The sequence below is a fragment of the Orcinus orca genome, chromosome 5, assembly GCF_937001465.1.
Source record: "Orcinus orca chromosome 5, mOrcOrc1.1, whole genome shotgun sequence".
Lineage (NCBI taxonomy): Eukaryota > Metazoa > Chordata > Mammalia > Artiodactyla > Delphinidae > Orcinus > Orcinus orca.
Genome location: NC_064563.1, coordinates 65,973,002 through 65,999,782, shown reverse-complemented (window position 1 = coordinate 65,999,782; position 26,781 = coordinate 65,973,002). Strand labels below are relative to the sequence as shown.

The following is a 26,781-nucleotide window of genomic DNA, read 5'->3' as shown; positions in this document are numbered from 1 at the left end:
TGCTTTACTACGTGTTCTTTTGTTGCTTGTAAACAGTAACATTTTGACTTAGGTCAGAGAGCATGTGTACTTAGTAATTCACTCACATGCACAAGAATTTCCCAAAGCTACTGAGACGAGCCACTATATGTCTGCTTTTTTGGTTTGTTTTTTTGTTTATTTATTTATTTATTTTTGGCTGCGTTGCGTCTTTGTTGCTGCGTGTGGGCTTTCTCTAACTGTGTTGAGTGGGGGCTACTCTTCGCTGTTGTGTGCAGGCTTCTCATTGCGGTGGCTTCTCTTGTTGTGGAGCACGGGCTCTAGGCGTGCAGGCTTCAGTAGTTATGGCACGTGGGCTTCAGTAGTTGTGGCACGCAGTCTCAGTAGTTGTGGCTCGCGGGCTCTAGAGCACAGGCTCAGCAGTTGTGGCGCATGGGCTTCGTTGCTCTGTGGCATATGGGATCTTCCCGGACCAGGGCTCAAACCTCGGTCCCCTGCATTGGCAGGCGGATTCTTAACCCCTGCACCACCAGGGAAGTCCCTATATGTCTGCTTTTTACAGTCATGTAGTGGTGCCAAACTTCTTTCTGGTCCCAGCTTTCCAACAATCTGGCCCCCCAGCCTTCTTCGTTTCCTGCTATTTCCTTGCAGTGCTGTTGGCTATAAACAATCTTGAATCCCCTAAGCTTTTTCACCTCTGTGTCTTACTCATACAGTTCCATCTACCTAAAATGCCCTTTCCTCTTGTTCCCTCTCCCATATGGATCTGCTTATAATCTGCCTATCCCTCAACAGGGCCAGTGTCTACCTTTCCCCTTATGATGCAGGATGTCTGCTCTAGCACCCAACGTCATACCCTCACACAGCCAGTCCTAAGGAAGAACACTTTGTCCTTATGCCTGTCTCTCGGTCAGGACAACCTTTCCTAGAAGCACCCTAGGAGATGTCCCCTTCCTCTCCTTGGCCAAAGTTGTGTTCCATGCCTTTGCCCTGCAGCAGGGGAGGCTGGGAGAGTATGTGTCCTCTCTCATGGGAGGCAGGTTCTGCCAGCATATCATTCATTTTCTACTGAAATATGATTTCCAGTGGCCGCCTAGAAGTCCATCACAGGAATGGATAATTGTCTGAGTTGATTATACTGACTTTATACTCACTTCCCTTTTTCCCCCTGCCAACTAGGCATCCTGAGCTGTTCCTTTTCTAGCCATAGATTCAGATCAGGTTGCACCACAAGATGACATTTGCCTGGTATGCCTTTGACTTGAGCTGCAATTTTTTCCTCTGCAGCTTATAGGACCTTGTTGATTGATTCCTTCATACCCAAGGCTGAAAGAATTGAGATTTATGTGAAGGAGGTCTGGAGGTTTTTCTCTCTAACCTTTCTCTTAACTAAACCCTGGTTAGTTGAAAAAAAAAAAAAAGAACCCATTTGGGCATGACAGGGCTAGTTGAATTGCCACCTTGATTCCATCCTCAGGGGGCTTTGGGCTTTGCCCCCGTTCCTGAGCAGTGGCTCCTCTAAATCACCCCACGTGTCCCCGAGTCACATTCTGATACCATCATTCCTTCCTTTACAGGTGGTGGAGTTTGACACCCCATCGGTCCTTCTGTCCAATGACAGCTCCCGGTTCTATGCCATGTTTGCTGCTGCAGAGAACAAGATCGCCGTCAAGGGCTAACTCCTCCCGCCGCTGCCCAAGTCTCTTTTCTTTGGAGCATTGCCATTCCCTGCCTGGGGCGGGCCCCTCATCGTGTCCTCCTGCCGAAACCTTGCCTTTCCCGATTTTATCTTTAGCACAGCAATTCAGGATTGGCTTGTGTGTTTCACTTTTAGGGAGAGTCATATTTTGATTATTGTATTTATTCCATACTCATGTAAACAAAATTTAGTTTTTGTTCTTAATTGCACTCTAAAAGGTTCAGGGAACCGTTATTATATATGTATCAGAGGCCTATAATGAAGCTTTATACGTGTAGCTATATCTATATATAATTCTGTACATAGCCTATATTTCCAGTGAAAATGTAAGCCGTTTATTTTATATTAAAATAAGCACTGTGCTAAGAACAGTGCAGATTCCTTTCTATCATTTTTGTACAGTTTGCTGCACTAGGATCTGGTTTCACTATTAGACTATAGGAAGGGTAGCATATGTTCTTCCCCAGCTGGTTGTTTCATGGTGCCGGGTTTTCTGGGTGTCCAAAAGGAAGGCGTGTGGCAATAGCGGGCCCTCCAGTGGGCCCCCTGCCGCCTCCCCAGCAGCCACTCCAGGGCGGGGTGGAGCGGGGGCCACTGGAGGCCACGCAGAGCACCGTGAATTCTCAGGGCTCCTGCTTTCTGTCCTGTTGTCACTTCACTGTTTCTGTCGGGAGAGCAGTGGGGCAAAGTCCCAGATCCCTCTTCGTTCCCTCCGTCGGAAATGAGAATCGCCGAGACGTTCCTCGGTGAGGGGGGAGTGTCCTTCCTGCTTTCCTCCTTTTCTCTGCTGTTTCTCAACAAGCATCGAGTCTGTTCCAAGTGTCCCACTGCCTCAGGTTCCTAACGCTGGCCACCGCACAGCGCTCTCCGGCTCCTCAACCCATCGGTCCGAACCCTGGAGCCAACTGCTGCTTTTCCCGGTGGTACTTCTTCATTTGCCTTCATTTGCCCCACGAGCCCACAGTTCAGTGACAGGGTTCAGGATTTTGTGGGTCTTTTCCCCTTTCTCCCTGTGGTCGCTGCAGAGTCTCTTCCTCTCTCCAAAGTCTGCGACTTTAAGCAGCTCTTGCTCATCAGTGTCTCACACTGGTGTAGAAGTTTTTTGTACTGTAAAGAGACCTACCTCAGGTTCTGAGTGCCGTGTGGTTCGGTGTGTTCCCACAAACCCCGTTTGTGCTCTGGGGCCAGTAGCTCAGGTGGGCGTGGTCGCTGCTGTCATCCGTCCAATGGTCAGCGTTGCATGTCGTGACCAACTAGACATTCTGTCGCCTTAGCATGTTTGCTGAACACCTTGTGGAGGCAAAAATCTGAAAAAGTGAATAAAATTATTTTGGATTTTCTAAAACTCTTGGTGTATAAAATAATTCTCTGGGAGGGGAACAAGGTGTCTTTGAATGGCTTCGGAGTCCCGGAGCCTCGGATCTGAATATCCAGCTGTGGAGTGACAGATGGGAGGGACCAGTAGCAGAGCTGGTTGGTTGCAAGGGGCGTGGAGCCCCGCTTGCCTGGAATCACTGCGGTGGGCCTTAGTCCCTCCAGCCTGTGTTCCTGGGCATGGTCGTCAAACCAAGCTCCTGTGCTGCTAATAAGAGGGTGGGGAGTGGGAAGGGATGTGGTAAGATGGATGGTTGTGGTGAAACACATTTTAAATGAAGTCTGTTGAGGGTTCTCAGCAATTCAAACAATATAATGGCCCTTTCAGCCAATTCATTCAGGTTAACTCATTGAGAATTAAGTGCCCATTCGAAAGGGTACTCATTCTAGAGTTTCTCAATATCTCATGTTGAATGCGGCCAAGAAAGCAGCATTAAACTATTTGGTATTGGTTCTGCTGAGGCATCAGAAATCGTATCTTAAACCCAGACCTTTTTGTAAACCAGTGTCTTGAAAATTCAGGGGTTTGGCTGTTGAGTCAAAAATTCAAGGCTTCCCTCGTGGCACAGTGGTTAAGAATCCGCCTGCCAGTGCAGGGGACACGGGTTCAAGCCCTGGTCCCGGAAGATCCCACATGCCGCGGAGCAACTAAGCCCATGCGCCACAGCTACTGAGCCTACGCTCTACAGCCCGCGTGCCACAACTACTGAAGCCCGCATGCCACAACTACTGAAGCCCGCGTGCCACAACTACTGAAGCCCGCGTGCCACAACTACTGAAGCCCGCGTGCCTAGAGCCTGTGCTCCGCAACAAGAGAAGCCACCTCAATGAGAAGCCTGCACACCGCTACGAAGAGTAGCCCTCGCTCGCCACAACTAGACTGCGTGCAGTAATGAAGACCCAACGCAGCCAAAAATAAATAAATTAATTAAATTAAAAAAAAAATTCAGTTGTCACATTTCAAGTGCTCTTGTAGCCACATGTGGCCTGTGGCTACTGTACTGGACAGCGCAGACATAGAACATTCCCATCATTGTGGAAAGTTCTGTTGGACGGCGCCAATGTAAGCAACGATGTTTTTGGATGCACTGGATTTACCCTCCAAGAAGGGTAACAAAAATATCGTATAATACTGCTTATATGTGGAATCTAGAAAGATGGTAGAGATGAACTTATTTGCAAAGCAGAAATAGAGTCACAGGTGTAGAGAACAAACTTACGGTTACCAAGGAGGGAAGAGGTGGGTTGGATGAATTGGGAGATTGGGACTGACATATATACACTTCTATGTATAAAATAGATAACTAATGAGAACTTACTGTATAGCACAGGGAACTCTACTCAATGTTCTGTGGTGACCTAAATGGGAAGGAAATCTTAAAAAGAGTGGATATAAGCACGCGTATGACTGATTCACTTTGCTGTACAGCAAGAAATTAACACAACAGTCTAAAGCAATTATACTCCAATAAAAATAAAAAAAAAAAAAGAAGAGTAACAAGGTCAGCAGAAGGAGCCCTACGTGGTTGCCCTAGTCAAGCTCACTGCAGCACGTGACACTAACTTCCCCTCCTTCAGTTTTGTTCTTTCACCTCTTGGGTCTCCTCCCACCCCTGTAACCTGCTCTGTCCCCTCAAAAGGAGGCATTTCCCTGCCTTTTGCCCTCTCCCTTTGCTCTCCTTGCCTGGATTCTTTCACTCCCACCAACACAAACCTTCAACTGTGGGCTTGACCTCTCTCTTTAGTACCAATCTCCGCTGCCTGCTGGGCGCATCTCCCAGGCCCCTCAAACAGCTTCTTGCAAATCAGTGCTCCCTGTCTTAATTAATAGCCCCTCTGACTTCCTTAAGTCTTTCAGGCTAGAAGCCTTGAGTTATTTCAGTTCTCCTGCCCATTCCCAGTAAATTTACCACTTCCAGGTCCTATATATCACCACTACCACCCCCTTCTCTCCCTCTGCCCTAATTTAGACTCACCTCCTTTCTTTTTTTAAATATTGTAGTTACAGCCTCATAGCTAGTCTCCTTGCCTCAGTGTCTTTCTCCAAACCACTGTATATACCACTGCCAAAACGCAAACCAAAATGCAAGTGGATCAAATACTTTATCCTCCAAAAATCTTCAGGGGACATCTGCCTGTTGAGTGGCCTGTATTCCTGAGTTTGGCAGTCAGGGTGTCCATTATTTGCCTCCAACCCTCCTTTTCTACTCAATATTTCCAAAAACGAGTCAATATTTTCACACCTTTAAGTCTTTGCTATTTTCTTAGCCTGGAATCCCTTGATTCTCTCTTGTCAAACAAAGCCATGTTTTTTTTCAACAAAGCCATTTTTTTTTTCTTAAACTCAGTTCAGATACTATGTCCTCCACAAAGCCTTTCTCTTAAAACTAAGTTCCTCTGGGTTCCTCCAACACTTTGCTCACAAATCTATTTTAAGGTTTATTTCCGTTTGCTCTGCATATAATGGTTGATTATTTCCTTATATTTTAGCCCATGAATATAAACTTGAAGGCAGTAAATCATCTTATTATATATACCTTTAATTATAAGGTATATTTTGTATACCTTATAACTCCTGGCTTAAGTATTACGTGTTTTTTTTTTTTTTTTTTTGCAGTATGCGGGCCTCTCACTGTTGTGGCCTCTCCCGTTGGGGAGCACAGGCTCCGGACGCGCAGGCTCAGCAGCCATGGCTCACGGGCCCAGCCGCTCCGCGGCATGTGGGATCTTCCCAGACTGGGGCACGAACCCGTGTCCCCTGCATCGGCAGGCGGACTCTCAACCACTGTGCCACCAGGGAAGCCCAAGTATTACGTTTTACATACAGAAGGTGCTTAATAAGTATGACACTACTTAGCTGACTCTTGAATCATGCCTTATACGTGGATGCTCAAAGAATATTTGTTAATAGAAGCCAGTGTTGCAGACTTTTCTTTGTGGTCATGACAAAAAAGAATTTGATTCCTCGGGAATTCCCTGGCAATCCAGTGGTTAAGACTCCGCGCTTTCACTGCCGTGGGCCCGGGTTCAATCCCTGGTCGGCATTTGAGGTGTGGCTTAGTGATGTGACAGCTCCTTTCCTACCCCTTTCCTGATTGATCACCTAGAAATAGGGCCTAGCATTGAGAGGAAATGAGTCACGGGGGAGGGGGGCACACAGAAACCTTACCTTGCGCTGATGGTTGCCTGCATGGTCGTGAGACATATTTTCTAAATAATTTTTTTTCCTTATTATAAAAATAATGCATGCTTTTTGTACAAAATTTGGAAAATGCAGATAGGTGCAGTGAAGAAACCCAAAATTGCCTGAACCCTACCATGGCAGTGTGTTTTACAAGCATGGCTGCAACAGCATCTCCCATCTCATGGGCTTTCCTGCAATGTGACCTTGCTACTCTCCCATCAAGAGGTGGAGTCTTGTTTCTCCACCCCCTTGAATCTGCGTGGGCTCTGTGGCTACTTTAACCAACAGAATATGGTGGTGCTGTGCCAGTTCTGCACAAAGCCCTTTTGTGGCCTAGCAGCTCACACTTCCTGCCTCTTGGAAGCCAACCACCCATGTCAGCAGTGCAGCTATCTGGAGACCAGCATACCGTGAGATTTACAAAGCATATGGAGGGTTCCTGGAAGATGAGAGAGTGTATGGAGATGGAGTGACGCCAAGGAGTACTGAGACATCAGACATGTGAGTGAGGAAGCCATTTTGGAAGTGAAACCTCCAGCCCCAGACATCCCAGCTGATGCCACGTAAATCAGAGATGAACTGGCCAGCCAGAACTGTCCCCAAATTCCTGAGCAAAATAAAATGTTTTTAAGCCATTACATTGTGGGGTGGTTTCACAACACTACTGAGGCATCCATCACCCAAAAATAGCCAGTGTTATCTTGTTGTATTCTTTTCTTTTTTTTTTTTTTTTTTTTTGCAGTACGCGGGCCTCTCACCGCTATGGCCTCTCCCGCTGCGGAGCACAGGGTCCGGACGCGCAGGCTCAGCGGCCATGGCTCACGGCCCCAGCCGCTCCGCGGCATATGGGATCTTCCCGGACCGGAGCACGAACCCGCGTCGCCCGCATTGGCAGGCGGACCCCCCCAACCACTGCTCCACCAGGGAAGCCCTCTTTTCTTTTTTTTTTTTTTTGTTTTTTTTTCGGTAGGCGGGCCTCCCACCGCTGTGGCTTCTCCCGTTGCGGAGCACAGGCTCCGGACGCGCAGGCTCAGCGGCCATGGCTCACAGGCTCAGCCGCTCCGCGGCATGTGGGATCTTCCCACCCCGACCGGGGCACGAACCCGTGTCCCCTGCATCGTCAGAAGGACTCTCAACCACTGCGCCACCAGGGAAGCCCCCTCTTTTCTTTTTTTTAACGGGTTTTTTGTTTGTTTGTTTTTGGCTGTGCCATGCAGCATGCGGGTTCCTAGTTCCCCAACCAGGGATCGAACCCTCGCCCCCTGCGGTGGAAGCACGGAGTCTCAACCATTGTTCCGCCAGGTAAGTCCCTGGTTGTATTCTTCCTTTTTTTTTTTTTTTTTAACGTTTTTATTGGAGTATAATTGATTTACAATGGTGTGTTAGTTTCTGCTTTATAACAAAGTGAATCAGCTATACATATACATATATCCCCGTATCTCTTCCCTCTTGCGTCTCCCTCCCTCCCACCCTCCCTTTCACACCCCTCTAGGTGGTCACAGAGCACCGAGCTGATCTCCCTGTGCTATGTGGCTGCTTCCCACTAGCTATCTATTTTACGTTTGGTAGTGTATATATGTCCATGCCACTCCCTCACTTTGTCCGAGCTTACCCTTGCCCCTCCCCGTGCCCTCAAGTCCATTCTCTAGTAGGTCTAAGTCTTTATTCCTGTCTTGCCCCTAGGTTCTTCATGCCTGGTTGTATTCTTTATAGCTTTTTCTAAACATGTATTTTTTTCCTTTTTAAAAAATTATCAAAAATACTATGTATGCATGTTTGTTAGAAATCCAAGTAGCACTTAAACATAAAAAATGTAGAGAGTAGAAATGCATCTTAATCACTCCCTACAGAAAAAGGCAACCACTGTTAATAATTTGATCTGTATTTTTCCAGGCATTTTTTAAAAACACATAACAGCATTATTCATTTAAAATATAATTCAGGGACTTTCCTGGCGGTCCAGTAGTTAGGGCTTGGCACTTTCACTGCCATGGCCCCAGGTTCAGTCCCTGGCCGGGGAACTAAGATCTCACAAGCCTCACGGCACAGCCAAAATAAAATAAAAGTCATTAAAAATAAAATTAGGATAACTTACATATACAACTTGTATGATCTCAACTAATATATTATGAACATTTTCTCATGTCAAATATTCTTCAGAAACATGATTTTAATAGTTTTATAGCATTGTCTTGTAGAGATTCACTTATTTGTTTCATTCAAAAAGTATTTATTGAGCATCTAGTATAAGGCAGACACTGTTCTAAGAACTGACAGTATAGTAGTGAATAAAACAGAGAACATCCTTACCTTCATGGACTTTACATCCTATTGGGAGAACAGGCAGTCAGTAAGATATATGGAATATTAGATAATGATAAGGTCCAGGAAAAAAATAAATAAAGCAGGGAAGGGCACCAGAGGGTAAAATTATAGAGGGGCTGTCCAGTCTTACTGAGAAGATGACTTTGATGTGCTTTTTATATGAACAATCCAATTTTTTTTTATTTGCTTGCACTGGGTTTTAGTTGTGGTAGGCAGGCTCCTTAGTTGAGGCTCATGGGCTCCTTAGTTGTAGCATGCAGTCTCCTTAGTTGTGGCATGCAACTAGTTGCAGCATGCATGTGGGATCTAGTTCCCTGACCAGGGATCGAACCCGGGCCTCCTGCATTGGGAACATGGAGTCTTATCCACTGCGCCACCAGGAAAGTCTCTAAACAATGCAATTTTGATGGATATTTAGGTTGTTTCAGTTTTCAGTTTTCCATGTTGTCTTTAAATTTGATTTTTTAAATATTTATTTATTTATTTTTGGCTGCATTGGGTCTTCCTTGTTGTATGTGTGCTTTCTCTAGTTGTGTCGAGTGGGGCTACTCTTCGTTGCGGTGTGCGGGCTTCTCATCGCGGTGGCTTCTCTTGTTGCGGAGCATGGGCTCTAGGCGCGTGGGCTTCAGTAGTTGTGGCACATGGGCTCAGTACTTGTGGCTCGTGGGCTCTAGGCGTGTGGGCTTCAGTAGTTGTGGTGCACGGGCTTAGTTGCTCCGTGACATGTGAGATCTTCCTGGACCAGGGCTTGAACCCGTGTCCCCTGCAATGGCAGGCAGATTCTTAACCACTGCGCCACCAGGGAAGTCCCTAAATTTGATTTTTAAAGGCAATTTCCACATCACCATTCTGTCCTCTCACGGCTTATAATTCCCTGAGTCCAAGTAGATAGTCAGAATCTGCTAACTGCTTTCAGCAGCTTATCACAATGACCCCACCCTGTCACAGAGCAGTGTGGTGCTGGGAGGGGGGAGTGAGAGTCACTTGTGAACCCAGGCTTTCTCCTTCTGGTCATTCTGCCAACCTCTAGGCTTGAAGTCCTCAGCCAGATCCTCTGTGTGGGCTAGTAAACCAGGGAAGAAAGAGCATGCAGTGTTGAACAGGAAGTTTTTGTGGGCCAGACCTAAAGATATTATATATTACTTCCACTCAAATTCCACTGGCTAGAGCTCACTTCTATAGCTGCAAGGGAAGCTGGGCAATGTCTAGCTGTGTGCCCAGGAGGCAAAAACTGCTTTGAGGACAAAACAGCTTTGGTGAACATCTAGCCACCTCTGCTGCAGGGAATTAGTGACCCGTTGGAGCCTGTTTACAGGTATAGAAACAAAATACTAGTCTCATAAAATCCTCATGTCTATTTCATAATAAGTATTGATTTGTTGTATTTTAATTAATGTTTTAAACCTAATAAGTTTTATAACCTATCAGTGTTGTCACCTTCAACAAGGAAAGAGAGTACTCATATTATCTGAGCACCTGTGTGCCAAGCACTGTGGAGGCGCCTGCAATATGACCTTATTTAATTTTCTCAATTATTGCACTAGGTAGGTGTTATTAAACACATTTTGCTGATGAAGAAACAGGTCCATGAAGATTAAGTTCTCTCGGGTCACACATCCAGTACGTGGTAAATTATATAGAATTCAAACCCAGACAGTTTGATTCTAGACTTCTAGTGGTTCTCTTGCATCTGATGACCTCAACCTCAGTTGCTTCAGGAATAAATGAATGTGCTGGACCAGATGGTCTCTAAGATTTCTTCCAGCTCCAGTTCTGATTAACGTGGATCAACGAATATGTCCTGAAAAACCTGGGTCCTGGTAACCTCATTTGAAGCATAGCTCCAGAACTGTGTCCATCCCTCCTAGCTCCCACGAGGGAGATGGTGTGTATTTGGAGGCAGGGGGTCACCTCTTTTCCTGGGATCTTCTCCCTATCCTGCTGCTGTCTCTGGCCTGGACTCCGGCAAACTCCCACCCACCCCCTCTGGTGGACTCAGCATAGGAAGACCAAGCCAGCTGCTGCCTGAGTGAGAACTGTCAGAGCTTGGAATTGCTCTCCCCCAGCTATGGCACAGCTGCCTTCCTGAAGAGGAGCCCCATCACCCACCCAGGACTGGCCCAGTGCCAGCCAGGGAGGAGTGTGGGCACACGGTTGCTGGGGCCAAGACACTCACCTTGCCCAGAACAGTTCTAGGGGCTGAGGGACACTGTCCTGACCAACCTTTTGTGTCCTTGACAAAGAATCTAGTGGGCTGTGGTCCTGGGACCATTCTGTCCACTGATGACAGAAAATGTGTCAACAGGCCCACTTGGGGTCCTCCCCTACCTCATCCCCATGGGCCTATGAGAGAGGCCTTCCCTCCAAGCTCTCACTTCTCCTTCCCATGTTATTGACCCAACTATCTCTTCCCTCCCAGCTTCCCAATACCTGGACTCTAGCTTCCTCTGGACTTTTTCCTTTCCCCAAAAAATATTTATGGAGCACCCATTAAGTGCTGGGCACTCTGCTGGCCGCTGGAGACCAAAAACAGACACATGGAGCTCGCGGCTGAAAAAGAAGAGAGACTGAAACAATGTACTCTCTGTAGCTGTCTCTTTTTCTCTCCCTCCTTCCTCCTCCACGATTCTCTGCTCTTGTTCTATGCAGCCAGCATGCTGAGAGCAGCCAGGCTCTCTCATAACTGGGGAGGTGCCTGGACCGGTTCTGGCCTGGGTTGTACAGACACCCTTTGCTCCTGTCGGCGGTGTTCTTTACCTTGGGGTCATGCGTTCTCACCTTGAGTGTGGAAAGGTCTGAAGGTCTAATATAAGGATGTGAGCCCGGGGCTGGTGCTAAAAGGCCAAAAAGGGGCCTCTCTGAGATCAGCCCCAGGAGCCCTCTGCACCAGACTGTCCAGACTAACCCACCAAGCTGCCTCACAGAGGGCAGAGCCTTGAAGTAATCAGTGGAAGGGTTTTTGCCTAGAGCGTCCTTGGTGGATGTTTCCTTTGGGAGCCTGGCAGCTGGTCAAGATTGTAGGTGCTCGGTCCTGGCCACCCACCACGTGATACAACCGCTGGCATTCATAGTTAGATAAGCAAAACAGTGTTTGACTAAGAGACGTGATACTACCCATTCCTAGGTATGATCTGATTCTCCCTGTAAATCACGCCACACTAGGCGAGCCATTTTGTACTTACAGAGAGACCGTCACTCCTCTGGTTTCAATTCTTTGTCCTTGGTCAGTACTAGAGTCACTCTCAGAAATGGACCCATGAGGAAAGCTGCTGCTCGTCTTCCAGAAAATCTGTTGACAACTTTGTCTACTAGATAATAGTCCGCACAGTAAATCCCTTTCAGAATTTGCTGCTGGGAAAATTCTCTCCTTCTCAATGGGGATTCTGCAACACATGGTGTCTCCACTCTTACTCTTAAGCTCAGGCACTGTAAGTACATTTGTCTCCGTCTATTTCCAGTGTCCTCCGTAAGATTTTGGGTCTTTCCTTTTGACTGTTTAAAATATAGTTAATATTTTTAACAAAAAACTTCCATAAATCTTGTTTGCATAAGAGGAATAGGCTGAGTATAATGAAAACATCGTTCTGGTTTGATGAATAATTCAACTACTCCGGAGCTCCGTGAAGGCAGGAGGTGTTGGGTGTGGGTGTGCCCGTGTGCATGGGGAGGGTGTTGGCTACCCTCCGCCGCGCTCTTCAGACACCAAGCCTCCTCCCGAGCCCTGGGATCCTACTCCTGGGGCACAGCAGTGGCGCATGGGAGTGTCTTTTGTGGCCCCACTCCCCCTCTCAAATTGAGGTTGAAAGCAAGCCACTCCCTGTGGGAACTGGAATGCTCAGCAGAATTCTCAATGCTGAGATCTCATTACAGTGAGACATCACATCATCATTTCCCTGCCTGCAAAGCCTGGAGACTTTCGGAGTCGGAGGCTGTAGGGTGTTCATGGGGAGTGGTCAAACTGGGATACTTTGGAGAATGAAAGAGGCACGGTTAATGTTATAATGTGCAAAGCATGACATGTCCTTTAGGGCCAGCCGTTGTCCCGGTTGCCTGGGTATTATGGTCTCTGAGTCTGACCCTCCTTCAGTTAGGGACCTGTGGGTCTCCCGATCTTCCCCAGAAATAGCTCCAGTTCTTTGGGGACTTCATCTAGCTGTCCGGAGGCCACCTGTATTTTTTCCCACTCACTCCCAGGAGGCATAAGGCGCATTGTGCAAATTCAACACAAATGTAGGAAGTACAAGTCCCTCTCTTTGTTCACGTGTACGGAGATAACTTTAGGGACCTCTCCTCCCTCACCTCTTCTTATTTCTTTTATCTCTAGTGGTCTCCGTACCTCCTTATTTTTGTCTCCTCCCCTTCAGAGTGGAGGGAGAGGTAGGGGTGGGGCTACAGATAGCCCAAACCTTGCTGGAGTGGGTGTGGAGTGGAAGTGAGCATGGATTAGGCCCAGGTTTGGGTAGATCTAGAGGTGGGAGGAAGCAGCCTTTTATCTGGAATCCATCACATTGCAGGGAGCAGTCTATTTTGGAGAATACCTCCCGCCTGGGGCCCAGGCCTCTCGGTTGAGGCTGTGATATGCTGTCCATAGCCACTGTTTCTCCAGGGGCCACAGAAGGGGGTCCCCCTGGATGGGGGAGAGGAGAGAAAGGAGGAGTGGAAAAGGCATCTCAGTTCTGAAGAAGGGGCTCCTGGGTGCAGCATCAGACAGGGTGCAAAGCCAGACCCGGGAGCAGCCTGGGCCCTGTGAAGGAGGCCTCTACAGCCGCATCAGGATCTCTGGAAGCATGACTGGCTCAGGGTTTCTCACATTTGTTTTTCTCTTGGCCTTTAGTAAACTCCCTTTTGAGTATGTTGGCTTGTCCCAGCTGAGAGGCAGCTGTGGAAAGAGAAAACTGAACTTGGAGACAGAAGACCTGGGTTAGAATTGTAGCCCTACCACTTTCTTGAGCAAATCAGTTCACCCTTGCTTTCTTCATCTGTAAGACAGAAGCAATAATGGTACGCAGAAACTGGGTTCGCCTCCTGGTGGGTGTCGAGCCAAAAGATGCACCCAAGCCAAAGAGCAGGAGAGGAGAAGGATTTACTCCTCGCAGCAGGTAAGGAGAACACTGGGATCTTTCCCAAAGCAGTGTCTCCCCAAACAGCAAAACTGGGGGCGTTTTAAGCTAAGTGTAGATGTATATTCATAAAGGGGCCTGGGCGGTCAAAGAGTCCAAGCTTTAGTTGATTGAAGTCACGAGGGTCAGAAAAGGTCAACATCATCATCCCTTAGGTTCCAGTTGATCTGGTGGTTGAACCCTTCAGGCTAATGTTTACTGTGGTAACAGAACCGGGAGTCTTGACAGCCCATATTACCTTTGCTATTTTTACTTCTCTTGCCTGATAACAGTTGTTTGTTTCTGCATTCTTTTGTTCCCTTAGGATCGTTAGTTTTTAACGATCAAGGGCCAGCATTGTGGCCAGGCATAGATCACAAAATGACTTAGGCCCAAAATGGCTTCTTTTATGTCCAGAAAGCCAGGCTTGCTTGGTTTTCTTTCTCCGGGGATCCCCTACCTTACCTGCTTATAGTAACATCCATCACAGTGTCATAGAAAGCACTGGTTTAGGAATTTGATGGGCATATACCTCACACAGGGCAGATTCTCAGCCAAGACATCTTTAGTTGATTTGAGTTGCTCCTAGAGGAGTAAGAGATGGGGGTCTGAGCTTTGTCTGCCCTTGGCTTAGAATTCTAAACAGGAAACAGGGAGCCCCATGGCCTGGATGGTGATGGTGGCTGGAATCATAAGGGGACCATCTCTGAAGGTATGACTTGAGGGTGGGCTACCCCAGGATCAGACACTGCATGGGGACTTCCCTCTAAGTGGGAACCGTGTGGCCTACCTCCACCATCTTGTTGGGGAGCCCACACCTCACAGTGTAACACTGAGGGCCTTGGCCAAGCAATGAGGAGGGGGTTAGTGTCCTGGAGCCTCCGTTCCAGGTCCTGGACCTGCCATCCCCAGAATCTGATTGCGGTCTGGCCCTGTGTGCTGTGTGTGTCTCTCTTCCAGGAGCCACATCCCACCCTCAGGAGCCAGAAGGAGGGGAGGAAGTTTGTCAAAGTTCAACACACTTAGAAATGTTGACCAGGCAAGTCTCCCATTAGGGGAATAAATTTCTGTGTCTTAAAGAAAAGGCTTCAAATGCTGTATCTGATTCTGAGGAGGCTCTGAGAAACATTCCTACCTAGCCAAGACACCCAGAATGTAGCTGGACCCGAATGAAATGTGGTCAGTGGGTCACAAGACAGATGACCGACCCATCTTTCTAGCCTACGACAATCTCCCAAACCAGAGTCACCATCACAGCCACTGCCCAATTCCCTGCATTTGTGCAAAAGCCTCTACTAAAACCCTCATGCCTGCCAGCACCACCCACCCCAGCCGTCCCCAGAACAGCATCCTCATGTGCCCAAACCACCAAAACCATCTGAGTTAACTCAAAGGCTGCAACGGTGTACTAGGTTACATGTGAGATATTCCAAGGTCCCCACACTGCAGTGGGGGAGAGAAGGGGGTAAAGCAAATGTCTAGACGTGTGTGGAAGGACCACCATGGAGGAGCTCTCATGCAGTGGACACTGGTGTGCTCACACAGAGGAAAGTGAGCTGTGGGACTGGCCTGGGGGGCCACCACGTCCTTCTGTTAGTAAGTCCACGTTACCTAATGGCACCTTGGGACTCTGAGCAATCGGGTGACACTGTTGGAGAAACCCAAAGAAAGGCCCTTAGGACCTTGTCATATTGTGGAAGAGATGGAGTGGACACCCATGTAGTTAACAGAGCCAAGGCAAGGACCACTGTGGGAGAGGGTTGGGGTGTTTGGAGGTAGTGGATAGAGACCGGTGAGGTTGGCTAGAGAAGCATTTTGAGAAGTGTAGGCTCTTAAGCAACAATTTGAGGAAGAAGGAACATGACATGTTGGAGAGGGGAAGGCAACTTATAAAAAGCGGAAGCCAGCAGTTTTGTGGAAATTGCAGCAGTAACAGTATTTGTACCAGTGTGTACATTATCCACAAGCACTTTCATCTCACATTGTCTCAGCTCATCCTCCCAACAGCCCTGTGAGGGGAACATCCTTGTCATCACATCCAGGTGAGAGAGGCCTTGAAGATAGATGGAACTTCTAGAGGAGGAGACATGGGGGAAGGGCCTCCAGGCAGAGGGAACTACATGAGCAAAGGCATAGAGATGGGGAAGGACTGACTGTGTGGATGGAGAGATTAGTGCAGGGTTTCCACATGCAGAGTGAAGTCTGAGAACTATTCCTCAGTTGATGGACCATTGATCATTTTTGGCCGTTATGAATGATGCTGCTATGAACACTTGTGTACACATTGTGGTATGAACATATGTTTTCATTTCTCTTGGGTATACACCTAGGAGTGGAACCGCTGGATCACGTGCTAATTCTATGATTAACCATTTGAGGAACTGCTAGAGGGTTTCCAAAGCAGCTGCACCATTTTACATTTTCTACGGGATTTCTTGCCCTCCAGCTTCTAATTGGATTTGACCAACGGGAGGCACATTACATTACAGACATCAGAGGGTAGAGCAGAGTGAGGATGAGGTATTTATTTTCTGCAGGATTGCCATAAACCAACTGCATCTCACTACTGAAGGCCAGAGTTCTTGTCAGTGATCCACCAAGAGTCACTGGTGGGTCTCCACCAAACTAAGGGCTCCAGGCTCCTCTACTGATGTCTCTGTCCGTTGGCTTTTTTAAAAATTGTGGTAAAATATACACAGTATAAAGCTTACCATTATAATCTTTTTTTTTTTTTTTTTGGCCACACCGTGCAGCTCGCAGGATCTTAGTTCCCTGACCAGGGATCCAACCTGGGCCCCCTGCAGTGCAAGCAAGGAGTCCTAACCACTGGACCGCCAGGGAATTTCCCACATTTTAATCATTTTTAAGTGCACAGTTGAGTGGCATTAAGTGCGTTCACACTGTTGCGTAGCCATCACCCTCATCCATCCCCAGAGCTTTTCCATCTATCTGAACTGAAACTCCGCACCGGTTAATCGATGCCCCTCTCCTTCTCAGCCTTGAGTGGGCAGGACTCCCCCGCGTGGCTACCCTGGAGCACTGCACTGTGCCTTGTGGTTCCACTAACTCCTGCCCACACACGTTTGTAAATCTCTCTTAAACTATCTTCAATTTACTCAACTTGAGTGAACCATTTATCTCCCGCCACACCTGGTACAACAACTCTCTGAGGCAGTGCCTAAAATTATCATCACCATTGTGAAAATGAGAAAACCAAGGCAGGGGGAGGCTGAATAACTTACCCAAGGTCCTCACCTAGTAAGGGGAGAACTAGGATTTCGACTCAGCAATCTGGCTCCAGGACAGCTGAGATAAAAGCAAAGGCTACAGAAAGTGACAACTGACAAACACGAGGATCCCGGGCAGGTGAAGAGTTCAAGGTGACCAGAGGCTGGAGCAGGGGTGGGGGTGACTGGGAGGCTGGTGAGGCCTTCAGAGAGACTGTTTAGCACCTGGGCAGAGGTGAGCAGGAAAGATGAGCCCAGTCTGCATCATGCTGAGCCAGAATAGCATATCCCGAGGGGAGACACCGCCGCTGCCAGTGGCTGCCCCGTCCCTCGCCGAGCAGACCCAGGCGGTCGGCTGAGACTCACAGGAAGAGGCCGAGAGGACCTTGACTGGGGTTGAGCTCCATGGGCCAGAGGTGAGGCTGCTCTGGGAATGAAGCTGTCCCAACCTGTCCCAGGCCGGGGCCCTGTGGCCCTGCTGAGTAGCCAGGCCTGGGTGTGACTAGCGTGACCAAGTGGATTTACTCCATTGTGAGAAGACTCCTGGGATTGCCTCCCAACATGACACTGCCTGATTGTGCTGGGATAACAGCGGAGGTCAGACGGCGCTGGAGAGGAGGGTGGCCGGACAGAGCTAAAGAGAAGGCTGGAGCGCACTGGCAGCCCAGGGCTGGAGGCAAAGGGGTGAGGGACGTGCAGGCCCAAGATGTTCTCCCTGCTCAGCGGGCTGGCTTTGCTGGCTGTCTCCTTCCTGCTCCTGAAACTTGGCACCATCTACTGGGAAAGGAGCCACCTTCCTCCTGGTCCTTTCCCCTTCCCCATCCTTGGAAACCTATGGCAACTAAGCTTTCAGCTGCACCCAGAGACACTTCTCCAGGTAGGGAATCCATCCTGAGTTGAAGGCCCTCTGGAGAGGTGGGCACATGGACCCTCCCCCTCAGCCCAGGGACACTAGAAGCAAGGAACTGGGCTCAGACACGCCTGGGGAGGTGAATCCTGCACCTGCCACTCACTTGCTCTATGACCTCAAGCCTCAGTTTTCTCATCTGTCAAATGCAGGGTTGTTGGGGGATTGCAAACATTGAATGTAAAAACTTTGCACAGGGACGTCCCTGGCGGTCCAGTGGCTAAGGCTCCACGCTCCCAATGCAGGGGACGTGGGTTCGATCCCTGGTCAGGGAACTAGATCCCACATGCGGCAACTAAGAGTTCACATGCCACAACTGAGACCTGGAGCAACCAAATAAATAAGTAAATAAATATTTAAAAGAAAAGAAAAAAAAAACTTTGCACAGAGGTCACCCAAGAGGTTTCTGCGGCAGAGCTCCACTGCCAATGTAATGAGGTGGAGAAAACTCTTTAACAGGACTCTGCTCCAGGAGAGCACTGTTTGTGGCTGGAAGGAATTTTCTGAAAATCCACTTGAGATGGGAACTGGGGAGAATGGGACCCCCGAGGGCACACTCAGGTAGCACTGCTACACCAAGCCCCCTTCTAGGGTGGGTGGATCCCACCAGTGGGAGGGTTTTGTTGCCCTGAGTGGGGGGTTTGAAATCCGGGCCAGAGCTGACTTATTGCTGAGAACTGGAGGAGACAATTCCCTTCCCCATGACAATGCTCAGTTCTCATCAATGTTCACTAAGTATTTTATAAAATTCTGGTTGAAGATTCTAGATGACCATGATCCCCAGGCTCCTCGTGTAGTAGGAAAAGCACTGCACTGAGGGTCGGGAGACCTGGGTATGAAGCCCTGGTCTTTTGCTTTCTTTTTTGGCCTCCATTTTCTTTCTTTGTTTTTCTTTTTCTTTTTTTGGCCACACCGTGAAGCCTATGGGATCTTCATTCCCCGACCAGGGATTGAACCCACGCCCCTGGCAGTGAGAGCGTCAAGTCCTAACCACTGGACTGCCAGGGAATTCCCTGGCCTCCATTTTCATAAACTAGAGATTATGATACCTACCTCGCCCACTTATACTGAAAATGCACTCAAGTAATATATGTAAAGGCCACACTGGACACTGAGCCCTGAAGAAAGTATAGTTATAATTGACTATCATCTGTAAAATGGGTAGAGCATACCCACCTCCCAGGATCCTTGGGGTCCAAACCAGACCCCGTATGTGTAAGTGCTGGGCCCTGACTATTCTAGGTGCTCAGGGAGCCTGTGATGTGACCCCAGCTGGCACTAGTGCTGGCTGTGGGAACCCAGGGTTTGGCTTGTCTGACGAACGGGGTGGCGGGTGCTCTGAGAAGGTGCACCCGAGGTAAGTGTTGGGTGCGAGAAGGTGGAGATTCATGCCAAGAGGAAGGTTCCCAGGAATGGGGCCAACTGAGCTTTCTCTGCAGCCCCGGGACCCTGTCCCTCCGCAGCTGGCCCAGGCTCACGGCAACGTGTTCACCGTGTGGGTGGGCCCGACGCCCGTGGTGGTGCTGAGTGGCTTCTGGGTGGTGAAGGAAGCCCTGGTCTCCAACTCGGAGCAGTTCTCAGGCCGGCCCCTCACCCCGCTCTTCCGGGACGTGTTTGGAGAAAGAGGCAAGGCTGCCCTCTCTGCTGGGAACGGGGTGGCTGGATGGTGACTGCACTCAAGAGTCCCCTGGGGTGACCCAGAACTGTTCACAGGGAGGAATCTGCCAGGAGGACTCGGGTCTCCTCAAACACCGCTGTGCGAGGGGAGGGGGCAGCATGGGAAGGAACCGGCTCTGGAGGGTCAAAAAGACCTGAGTCAAGTCTCAGCTGTGCCCCTGCCAGCTGTGTGACCGGGCGAGGCAGCCTCCCTCTCCGTCCGTCAGTGTGCCCGTCTGTTAGATGGGGATAGTGACTGCTCTCGCCTCCTCGGGATGTGGGGGAGATTAAGTGAGCCCTACAGCCAACAGTGCCCAGGACAGCGCCTGGCTCAGCAAATGCCCTTCCCCCCGCCTCCTCCCCTCCAGGCTCCGTCCTCCCTTCCCTTCTTTATCTCCTCCTCCATTTCTTGTAGGGACTCTTAAAGGCAAAATCAGATTGGCAGCTTGGGAGGAGGGCATGGCTGAGCCCACCTTGATGGTACCAGGCCCACAGACCACATGACCGCCAAATGCCCCTCGGTCAGAGCACCAGCCGTGAGCTGATTGGGAAGGCTGCCCAGGGTCTGCTCTCCCTGCCTGAGTGAGAGCCAGGTGGCCCTGGCCTGGGAGGCTGGGACGGGCTGCTGACTGTCCCCCAACCCGGGCCCAGGGGTCATCTGCAGCAATGGGCACACGTGGAGGCAGCAGAGACGCTTCTGCCTGGCAACGCTTCGGGAGCTAGGCCTAGGCAAGCTGGCACTGGAGCTGCAGTTGCAGGGAGAGGCGGCAGAGCTGGCAGAGGCCTTCCACCAGGAGCAGGGTAAGGAGCGGCTGGGGCAGGACCACCCTAATCCCTCCACAACAAACAAGCACACTCCTGCAAGGAGGCTGAGCCCTCGGGTGTGTGTGTGTGTGTGTGTGTGTGTGTGTGTGTGTGTGTGTGTGTGTGTGTGTGTGTAAAGGGGTGGACCCTTTGCGGGTCCAGTAGGGGATTTGTGCTACATCAATAAATCAGGAGTTTCTGTAAGGTGGGCAAGTGGGCAGACAGAGGCCCAGGAACATCCAGTCCATTGAGAAGCCTGAAGCCCTTCTCTACAGATGGGGAAATGTCCTCCCTCAACATCTCGAGCCTTTTACACCACAGACCCTTTGCACATGCTGTTCCCCCTCTGGAATGTCCTAATCCACTCCCCTTCCCTCCTTGTGAGAAACCACTGCTCCTTTCAGACCTGGCTGACATCACCTGCCTAAGAAGCCCTCCCCAAATCCCAGGCACAGCTGGTCCCTGCATCCTTTGTTCCCAGCTGGGACGTACCTGCCCCACGTTCTAGTGTGTTTAAATGGGTCTGTCTCCCACACCTCTCCCGGCAAACCCAGCGCCTGTCACCAAGCCTGGCTCATAGAAGTTGCTCCGTAAGCATTTGCTGAGTGAATGACTGAAGACTGGGAATGAATGAGTGATGCAATGAGTGACCTTATACAGACTAGATGAACACTCAGGGCAGTGCTCTTTTTGCCTCCTCGCCCTGAGCCCTGCCCCTCTGTTCTCAGGTAGACCCTTCGACCCTCGGGTACACATTGTCACGTCCACGGCCAGAGTCATTGGGGCCCTCGTGTTTGGCCGCCGCTTCCTCTTGGAGGATCCCTTCTTCCAGGAACTGATTCAAGCCATCGACTTTGGCCTGGCCTTTGTCAGCACCATTTGGTGCAGGGTAAGCTGGCCCTCGGGGAGGCAGGTGTGCCGACCATTGGACAGCTGGGGGCCCAGGGTGGGCAGGGGCCTCAGCCAGGGCATAGCAGGGAGGGTGTCGGGTAGGCAGGAGGAAGGCCATGGGGCCTGATTCTGGGTTCCTCAGGCAGCCTCTGCTCAGCAAAATGACGATTCACAGCATCAAAGTTCCTTTATTGTGGTTGAGCATGGAAGTGTGGGCAGGGAGTAAGAGACAGGTTAACCCCCCTTATATACGGCTGTCTGGGCCTGCGACATCCTAGCTGAGCCCTGGGTCCAGTCTCTGCTACTACTGCCTTCATTACTGTCTAGATTACTTTGGGGGTGTGGAGAGTTTCCAGATGACGAGCGGTCCTGGGAGGCCCATGTCAGAGGTTCCAGACCACTTTGGTGCCCCCAGCACCATTCTGAGCTGCCCTGGCTCAGGGTCAGCACCTGAGCAGCCCCTGGGCAGGCCTCTTCCCCCACAGCTGTATGATCGGTTCCCCTGGGCCTTCACCCAGGCCCCCACCAGGAGATGTTTAGGTACCAGAAGGCTGTGCGAGGCTATATCTGCCGGGAGATCAGCAGACACAAACTCAGGACACCTGAGGCCCCCAAGGAGTTCATCAGCTGCTACCTGGCCCAGATCACTAAGGTGGGCCTGAAACAGCTGCAGACGGAGGGAGGGAGGGACGGAGGGGGCTGTCTTCCCGGCTGCATCTCATTTCAAGGCCACGGCCTCAGTTCCTCATCCTGACCTCAGTTTTTCAGAACACGCTGAAGCAGCAGCCGTTTGGGTTTTTCCCTCCCTATCTTTACCCAGGCCGGCGCTGGCTCCTGCAGACATGGGTAGGGTGGGAAGCAGGAGACCAGGGCAGTTTTCCCCTCAAAAGTCAGTGCAGTCCTGGGACTCAGGCCCTTCTGACCCCAGAGGAGTTCTGGTCCCACAAGTTTAGGGACAGGCCAGGCCTCAGTCAGGGAGATGCCAGGGCTCTGTGAGAGGAGAGCTTCAGACTCAGAGCTGCTCTCCCCACCACTCATCCCCCACCCACCAGGCCACGGACGACCCTGTCTCTACATTCAATGAAGAAAACCTGATCCAGGTAGTGGTCGACCTGTTTCTGGGAGGCACCGACACCACGGCCACTACCCTGTGCTGGGCACTCATCTACGTGGTCCAGCATGGAGCCATCCGGGGTAAGGGGGCCATGGTTACACCCTGCTGACTGCCCCATGCCCATTACCCCTGCTGTGGGCTTCTGGGCTGAAGGAACCTGTCCCCATCACTGTCTTTGGTCTGTGGCCCCAGGGGTGGGTCCTGCTCTCACTGCTGTGGTGTAGGAGGTGTTCATGGCTTTGAATCAGATGGAGGGGCTGGGGTGTGGGGACTTCTAGTCCCACCCTGCTACTGACTGAGTGATCCTGGGTAAGTAATTAAACCACTTAGGAACAGTGTGAAATGAGGCAACATTATTTCACCCATTCAGTAATGATCCAGCACCTACTAAGTGCCAGGCCCTGTGTCAATGTCCACCAAGATCACAAAGGAAAGAAAGGCGGCTAGAGTTCTCTCAGGGACAAACTGGCCATGACCTGAGTTCAGATCCTGGTTCCACTAGTTTTGTGGCCTTCAGAAAAGTACCGGTCCTGTCACAGCCTCAGTTTTCTTGTCTGTAAAGTGGAGACAACAGTTCCTACCCCATAGGACTCTTTGTATATAGAACACTTGGCACACAGTGGGTGCTGAAATCTGGGTCCTAGCCCTTCCCTCAAGTTCCCCTCGGAGGAGCAAATCCTGCAAAATCTTGTTCACAAGCTCTGCCTCAGAGAGGGACTGCCACTGTTGGGACCAGGGGTGGCTGAGTGCGGTAGGGCAACCTAGGGGCGATGAACCTTGGCAACTGTCTCTGGGTGGGGACGAGGATGGTAGGGCGTGGTGGGGAGGTCGGGCTGCAGCCCTTCCCGGGACCCACGCAGAGCCACCTGCAGAGAGGGTGCAGCGGGAACTGGATGCGGTGCTGGGCACCTCCCAGGCCATCCGCTACTAGGACCGCGAGCTACTGCCCTACACCCGCACCGTCCGTGAGGTGCAGCGCCTCAGCCGCGTCGTGACCACAGATGCCGTGCGCCAGTGCGTGACCTCCACCCATGTGCACGGCCACCCCGTGCCCAAGGTAGGTGGCCCCAGTGTGACCTCATGCTCGATCCAGTGCCTGCAGAAAGCACCCTTCGCTGGGCTGCCTGCCCAGCACAGCCACCTGCTACAGCTTCTGCCTGTCTGCCAACTCAGTCAATCATGCATCCATCCATCCCTTCATCTCTATCCATGGCATTCCGGATGGAGAGTTATGATTGCGAAAGAATACACTCAATTAGGGATATTTTTAAATGTTCTGTGTTGTTCAGAAGTAACCCCTGCAGACATTTTAATGCACCTCTTTCCAATCTTTTTTGTCCACATATATTTTACGTAGCTGTGATTATGCTGAATATATAACTCTGAATCCTTCATTTCACTTAACATATCATTCTGATTCTTCTACATTACTGGTTCCCAAACTTCTAGGTACACCAGAGTCACATGCAGGGCTTGCTAAAATGTACGTTGCTGGGAGCCATTCCCAGAATATTGGGGGTGAGGCCTGAGAATCTGCCTTTCTGACAGGTTCCCAAGTGGTGTGGATGCTTTGGGCCCCGGGACCACATTTTGAAAACCACTGTTCCACGTCACTCTAAATGGCTGCATAATGTTCCACCAGATGGATGTTTTCTAATTCTTAACCCTTATTGGTGAACTTTTAGCCTATTTGCCATTTATGTGCCTTAGGCTTGGTCTGCATTTTGTGTTATATCCTTAGAACTGATTTCTAGTAGAAATGCCTTTCTCATGTCTTTCATTTTATAACTAGGTTAAGAGAACAAGTACTGAATAAGGAGAGATAGAGGAATAAAGTTAAATCAAACTGTTTAGGTCAAGAACAGCCACTGTATATGTACATAAAACTTGAGTCTGAGCTTCCCTGGATCAAGTCAAAAAAGGAAATCCGGATTAGGTATGACTCGCATTATGTCATAAAAGGAGGCATGCCTGAATCAGGAAAACTGGCTTATCACCCTTCGAGAAGTTATTATGAAGATCATCAATCAGAATACCTTTTTGAGGGCCAGTGGACGATGTATTGGGTGGTGCCTTCAGTAGGAGTTTAAAGATACAGAAATATTCTTTCATATGGTAGCTTCTTCTTATCTACAACCCTTTTTTTTTTTTTTTGCGGTACCCGGGCCTCTCCCTGCTGTGGCCTCTTCCGTTGCGGAGCACAGCCTCTGGACGCGCAGGCTCAGCGGCCATGGCTCACGGGCCCAGCCGCCCTACGGCATGTGGGATCTTCCCGGACCGGGGCACGAACCCGTGTCCCCTGCATCGGCAGGCGGACTCCCAACCACTGCGCCACCAGGGAAGCCCTCTTCAACCCATTTTAAACGATGAAAGTTTAACATGAACACATTTCTGCATGGAGTTAAAAAATAGAGTTCAGGTTTGTAGCTCTCTGGTGATTCAGCTTGAAACAGGTTTCTGTGCAGGTTTCTGACATGAACTGGATCATAACATAATAATTCCTGCTCTTTTCCAAGCCTTACTGTGTGCTAAGGGCTTTGAGTCCACTACAGCATTCAGTCCTCACAATGACTGACTGTCATGCAGATCCTAGATAAGAGATATTTATTGAATCAGTTGTCTATCTCTCTTGCTATGTAATAAATTACCCCCAAACGTAGCAACTTACAGAAACAGCACTCCTGTGGGCTAGGGATCTGGGTTTCTGTGGGTCAGGGATCTAGGTGCAGCTTAGCTGGATGCCTCTGATTCAAGGTCTCTCATGATGTTATGATGAAGTTGTTGGCTGGGGCTGCAGTCTTATCTGAAGGCTCCATGGGGAGGTTCCACTGTCAGAGCACTTGCATTGCTTTCTTCAGGATTCAGTTTCTCCTGGGCTGTTGGCTGGAGGCCACCCTCAGTTCCTTAACATTGGGCCTCTACATAGGGCAGCTCAGAACATAGCGGCTGACCTTCACTAGAGAGAGCAAGTGAGAAGACAGAAGCTACAGTCTTTTTGTATCCTAATCTCAGATGTGGTATCCCATCACTTTTGCCATATTCTGTTTGCTAGAAGTGAGTCGCTAGAGCCAGCCCACCCTCAAGGGGAGACGGTTTCACAGGGAGTGAATGCCAGGCATCATGAATCATTTTGGGAGTGGGGTGTCATTTTAAAGGAAATGTAGCACAGGTGTGTAGGTGGCAAGGTTGCCATTTTAATGAAGATGAAACAGAGTCACTCATCTTGGTGCCCTGTGCACGGAGGTGCGCTGTGTTAAGACTTTCCTCAGAAAGGGACTTTGGCTCAGCACTGATGCGCCAGCCTGTCCCTGGTGGAAGCCTCAATGGTACAAGGTGGTACACCATGAAAACAATGGGGATAGAAGGTATGGGGGCCCAATTTTTTCCAGCATGAGAATCTTTGTTCAACTTTTACAACCATGGTTCAGGGAAGACTTGACAGGAAGGGCCCTGCCAGGATGTGATTATTAAATTCTTATTAATTTGATCAGACTTGAGATTCCTGTCTCCATGCATTTTTTCCTTCATAATAACCCTGTCCTTTAGATGCTGTTGCTACTGTTAATCTTTTTTTTTTTTTTTAACAGATAGCTTAAGAGAGCTCAAGTAACTGCCGCAAACACACAGTTAGTAAGGCACTTAACTGAGTTTGGAATTCATGTCCCTCTGATTCCAAATTTTTTGCTCTACCATACCCCCTGCCATTCATATTGCTCTAGAAATGCCTCTTTAGGAAGGTTAGTGAATCAGCATGTTGGAAGGAGGTGTTTTGCATTGTCTATTGGTCTGCCAGATTGGCTAATACTGAACAGTCCTTGGCAGTATTTGGCCATCAAGTTCAGAGGTTAGACAAACGTCTCCTTAATTGTGAGGATAGGACCATGTCATCAACTCATTTTGCTGTTATCCTGGTAGAAGCCCCCAGGCCCTGGTTGTCCAAGAGTTGTTCCAAATTAGGTCAAGTTAAAAAGGAGGGAACTAAGGTTCAGCTCTGCTTCATGTTGTTTGGGATTAGAAATTTCCTTATTAATAGCCCATTCCTGCCAATTTGATTCTAGGAGGTGTTCTGTGATAAGAGCTCCAGGGAGCCATTAACAGCCTGGAATCAATACTGAGCTTTTCCAACTTGGGCGAGAGATGTCTCCTGAAAGTAGAATCAGAGCTTGACAGTAGATCAATAAATGTTGCAGATATTCCTAAACGGTTCAGTCGAGTGACAGGGACAACAGCAATGGTCCCTAATACAGAGGTGGCGCTTCAAGCCTGTCTCTCTTCAGACATTCTATTTGGTTGTAAGCTCCAAGCTGCCATTTACTGGGAAGAAGTTGGGATAGAATCCCCAGGAGGTATCCAGCAGGCAGATGGCTCTATAATTTGTAGGAGAAGGAGGGTTGCCCATGTTGTGTGCTGGGTAGGCTATGGTCTGAGCCTGTCCCACAGATTAATATAAGTTAATCACTTTGCAAGGAGTCCAGAACATTACCCAGAACAGGATATAAATAATTCTGGAGGGAAAAGAGCA

The 26,781-nt window shown here is 49.5% G+C and overlaps 1 protein-coding gene and 1 long non-coding RNA gene across 6 annotated transcripts in view; one reads left to right on the top strand and one right to left on the bottom strand.

Annotated features, from left to right (window-relative positions):
• The window catches only part of ABCC5 (ATP binding cassette subfamily C member 5), an 88,590-nt gene extending 85,567 nt beyond the window's left edge, over nt 1-3,023 (top strand). For all 5 annotated transcript variants that reach the window (XM_033403145.2, XM_004278411.4, XM_033403146.2 and 2 more), the window contains one exon: nt 1,557-3,023. In XM_033403145.2, the coding sequence (XP_033259036.1) occupies nt 1,557-1,658 (102 nt within the window). In that variant the 3' untranslated portion in view covers nt 1,659-3,023. The remainder of the gene's footprint in view (nt 1-1,556) is intronic.
• Nucleotides 3,024-8,442: 5,419 nt separating this feature from the next.
• On the bottom strand, nt 8,443-12,304 carry LOC125964526 (uncharacterized). The gene is made up of 2 exons (XR_007477618.1): nt 11,744-12,304; nt 8,443-9,624 (listed from the first exon to the last, which is right to left on the bottom strand). It is a non-coding gene; the product is annotated as an uncharacterized LOC125964526 (long non-coding RNA).
• Between the last annotated feature and the right edge of the window lie 14,477 nt (nt 12,305-26,781).